This window comes from Chaetura pelagica, unplaced genomic scaffold, assembly GCF_000747805.2.
Source record: "Chaetura pelagica isolate M959 unplaced genomic scaffold, ChaPel_1.0 scaffold254, whole genome shotgun sequence".
NCBI classification, from domain to species: domain Eukaryota; kingdom Metazoa; phylum Chordata; class Aves; order Apodiformes; family Apodidae; genus Chaetura; species Chaetura pelagica.
Window position 1 is genome coordinate 462,944 of NW_009952963.1, and position 4,215 is coordinate 467,158.

The following is a 4,215-nucleotide window of genomic DNA, read 5'->3' on the forward strand; positions in this document are numbered from 1 at the left end:
GGGGGGGAGAAGTTGTTTGGGCTCCGGCCGCGATGCGTTTTGATTTTAAGGTGAAAAAAAACCAACCCACAACAACATATATTTTTAAAAATCCTAATAATGAAGTAGCAGCAGCTCCAACAGCAGCACCACGAGAGCCTTGGCCAGGGCTAATTGCTCCCCCCAATCCACTGAAGGCCTTCTGCGAAAGGCAAAAAATGGATCGTCTCATCAAATCCCAGGCGGCAAATGCGATCTGCGGCACATTAGGGATCCCCCCCCCCACCGCGGCCACCAGCAGGAACCCCCCGGCTCCCAGGGTTTCCCAGGAATAGCGAGAAATGGCGAGGATCGGCCGAGCACTTATCAGCAGGTTTGTTTGATTTCACTCTTAGGGGGAAGGTTTAATCTCTGCACGCCCAGTCAATGTAAAGGAGCGGATAGACATGAATGGGCAACTTGACCTCTGGTTCTGGTCCCTGTTTATTTTCACTCCGGCTTGCTTTACATTATCCAGATTAATATATATTTAAATGTTTGCATACTCAGGCCTTTAAGCCCTTTTTACACATATGCATATCATTTTCCTATGCTTACCAAAAAAAGGGGGGGGAGGAAAATGCGATAGACTTTATTGAAAAAAAAAATATATATAGACAGATATATAAAGTCAGCAGAGCTCCTAGAAATATCGAGTGGTTCTGTGCTGGAAATAGGTCTTGAAAGTTAATGCTGGGCACGGAGAGGTTAGGGAATGAACTCGAGGGTTTCATCCAGACCTCAGCAATGAAAAATAAAATAATCAAGGGATATTATCAACCGGAGAGATGCCCGTCCCTGTGTGCGGGGGGTGAGGGGTTGTTCCCCGTGTTTTTGTTCCCCGTGTTTTTGTTCCCCGTGTTCCCGCTGCCCCGGGAGCTGCGGCCGCGGCTCCGGCCGAGCAGGAGCTGCATTCCCGGGCAGATCCCCCCCCGGACCCACCGCCCCGGCCGAAGGGGGAAAGAGGAGGGGGAGGCAAAGGAAGGTGTAAAAGGCACTCACAAATCCGTGCTTGTCAGAGATGTTGTTAGTGAGCTTCAGCTTGTGAAAGGTGACGACTTTGGACATCCATTGTTCGCCGGTGGCCGGGCTGTCCGGGTGGATGTACATTCTCTTTGGCATTTCAGGGTCAGCTTTCCCGGCTACCATCCACCGGGAATTATGGAATTTGTACCTACAATCATCAGCCGCCACGATATCCATCAATAAAATGTACTTGGCCTTTTTATCCAGTCCAGTGCACCTCACTTTAAATGGAGGAAACATTCTCCTATGGGCAGAGAGAGGGAGGGGAGCATAAGGGAAGAGACAAGACGAAAAATACAATTAATTACAGCGTTTAAATCAGCTCCTGAAATCTCAGTAGCACCACCAAGCAATCTCTTCAGCCCTCGGAAGCAGAAAGGACGTGTGTGTGTCCCAGCAGAAAAAAAAACCCACCAGCTTCTCCCCCCCCCGCCCACAGCAAAAAGGTTTCTCGAAGGCTGAAAAGTTGCAGGGAAAAATGGTCCCCGGGATGGGAGGCGGAGGGGAGAAGTACGTGTTCCCTCGAAACCAGCAGGCGCCTACCCTCTGCCATTCCTCAACAGCAAAGCCTCATCTGGGGCACTTGGAGCTCTCCTTATTTCCCTTCTTCCCCGGCCAAACAAAGAAACGAGAACAGATCTCCCCCCGAGAAAAGAAATGCTCCCCAATACTCTATCCCACTGCACCGCTGGAGAGCGGAGACGGGAGGGTAGGTTTTTAATTTCTAGAGGAGAAGGAAAAAAACACCCAACCCTCCAGTGAGGGCAGGGTGGCTGCCGTGGCTTTCCCAGGGCTGTAGCCTCCCGGTGATAACCCAGGCGGGCTCCCTGCAAACCCCGCACCCCTCCGCTCCCAAGGCCGGCTTGAAACTGCAACAGGATACCACAAATTTGCTGTTTATTATATCGAGTGTTTGGCATTCAGCAATCTCAACTTAAAAGGAAACACATGACTTTGCAGCATGTAAGAGCTCTTCACACTCGCCGAGGCTTTCGTGCAAAAAATAACTTGACCACAATTAACACAGAAAACTTGGGGAAAGTAGCAAAATGGGCGAGGGGAATTTTTTTTCCCCCCGCTTTTAAGGTTTCTGTTAGGTTGGGGTTTTTTTTTCGTGAGCCTGTAGCCTGCAACTGGTGCTCTGCAAGGAGGTGAAGCTCCAGCAGAGCAGCTGAAGGCCATCGAAGAAGACTTTTCAGGAGTGGCTTCCTCGAGTAATTCTCCTGGCAAATTACACGCGAATTGTTTGGGAGGTTTCTAAGAGAGCCCCTTAAATAAAACCACCGGGCTGAGAAGGGTGGGTTGCTTTTATTTCTCCCAACGTGTCATCGCAGCCGTAGGTAAGAGTTGTAAAAGAGCACGGGTGTCAATGAGTAACGAATTTAGAGAGGGATTTCAGGCGGGTAAACCTATAAAAAGCAGAAATGCCGAGGGTGGACGCGCCGTGGATGTTCATTCATTCCCCCGGGAAGGTTAGAAATACAGAGCCAGCGCCGAGCTGCAAACCCTTCCCTGCCACCCCAGCAGCGGCTGCAGGACCGCTGGGTGTATTTTTTTTTTTTGGGCAGCTTTTTGTGCATTTTCAGGTAGAATTAGGCAGCACAAATGCACGCGGAGATCCCAGCAGAGAGACAAGGCAGAAGAGGAGCAGCTGATAAACTGAGCCTCTCTGCCCTCCCACAGCTCCTGCCTCTCCAGTGGCCGCTCCAAAGCGTTTTCCCTTTATTCCCCCTTTTCCTTAAGGAAGAAAAAACGAGGTTGAAAGCAAGCCAAGCTCCTTTTCCGAGCCCAAATTCTTTTCCTTTCTGCTCCCAGTCCTCCCTAAAAAGTGTTCAGCTGCGGAACCACGAAGGGACCCTCTCGCCCCTGCACACGCCGAGCTGGGCCGGGTCGTGGTTCAGGGCTTGAGTTTTGCCGAGGGTGCCCGAGATGGGCTGGGAGCTCCAGCTGCCTCAAACTTTCCATAATTCCAGATGAAAGGAGCTTTTATGGAGGAATTTAGCAGCGAAAGAGCCTTGCTCCCGAGTAGCCCGGAGAGGTGCAGAGACTGAGGGCCGGGGGAGAGGGGAGGGGAAAGAAAAGAAAAGAATAAGAAAAGGCACCGACCCCCCAAGCCCAGACCTACCTTCCCGATTTGGTAATCACCATCTCCGTGCCTCTTTTATGGAATTGCTCCCAAAGCTCTTTGGCTTCCAGATGCACTTTCGGATCATCTTCCACCTCTTCTTCTGGCTCCAAAGTTTTTAAAGGCCTCAGATGAGCTGCTGCCTGGTGACCCAGGGAAGAAAAGGGGATACCAGTCTCTGCAGCCCCCACTAATTGATCCATGATGGGTTTAGCCAGAGCCCCGGGAAGGGAAAGGGCAGCTGCCCCGTTGGGAGGCAAAGCCAGGGCCGGGAAGAAGGGAGGCTGGTGTCCCAACACAGCGCTCATGGCAAAGTCCGGTGCCCGGTGAGGTAAAAAAGGATGATAAGCCATGCTTGTCCCAGGGATTACTGGATCTCTCATCGGTATATTCATCTACTCCACTCCTCGGTCTTCCTACTGCTGGAGTAGTCCCGGAGTGGTTTCTAACAGCACATCATGAAGAAGAAAAATTAAGATAATAACAATAACAGCGATAAAGCACCAAAAAAAAAAAAATAATAGGGTGGGGGGAAAAACAAGCTCTAGACAGCACAGTACATGGGGGGGAGAGGCAGAACTTCTACAGCCTACAACTTCCCGAGCCGGGGCACATCCCCAGCCCTCGGGACAGCGGATTAACAGGATTGTTCATTATTAGTCTTGCTTTTTGTGTGTGTTCGGTCTCTGCAGGTTTGGGGGTGTTTTTGGTGGTTTGTTTTCCTGAGTGAAAGTCCTTGCGCTGGGAAAGAGACGCCGAAGAAGAGGGGAGGGAAAAAAAAAATCCACCGGGTTCGCTGTCTGCTCCTGTCGCTGCAGAAGGGCTGGGCTAGGCGAGATCCTTTTTTTTCTTCTTCTTCTTTTTTCTCTTAGTCTCAATCCCCTTTCTCTTCTTTCGTGGCGGAGGGTGACGGCTCGAAGCTGGGGTCTCTTTTTGGGGGGTTGGCTTTCCCCCCCCCCTCCCCCCCACCCCTCCACCTTTCCTCCGGCCGGGCAGGCTGCAGAGCAGAGGCTGGGAAGGGAGGGAAAGCAGAAAGAAGCAAACAA

At 51.3% G+C, this 4,215-nt stretch overlaps 1 protein-coding gene across 1 annotated transcript in view; it reads right to left on the reverse strand.

Annotated features, from left to right (window-relative positions):
• The window catches only part of TBX3 (T-box 3), an 11,342-nt gene extending 7,594 nt beyond the window's left edge, over window positions 1-3,748 (reverse strand). The window contains exons 1-2 of the mRNA XM_009995679.1: window positions 3,170-3,748; window positions 1,021-1,288 (exon numbers count right to left, since the gene is read on the reverse strand). Coding sequence (XP_009993981.1) covers window positions 1,021-1,288; window positions 3,170-3,564 — 663 coding nt within the window. The 5' untranslated portion in view covers window positions 3,565-3,748. The remainder of the gene's footprint in view (window positions 1-1,020; window positions 1,289-3,169) is intronic.
• Window positions 3,749-4,215: the final 467 nt, after the last annotated feature.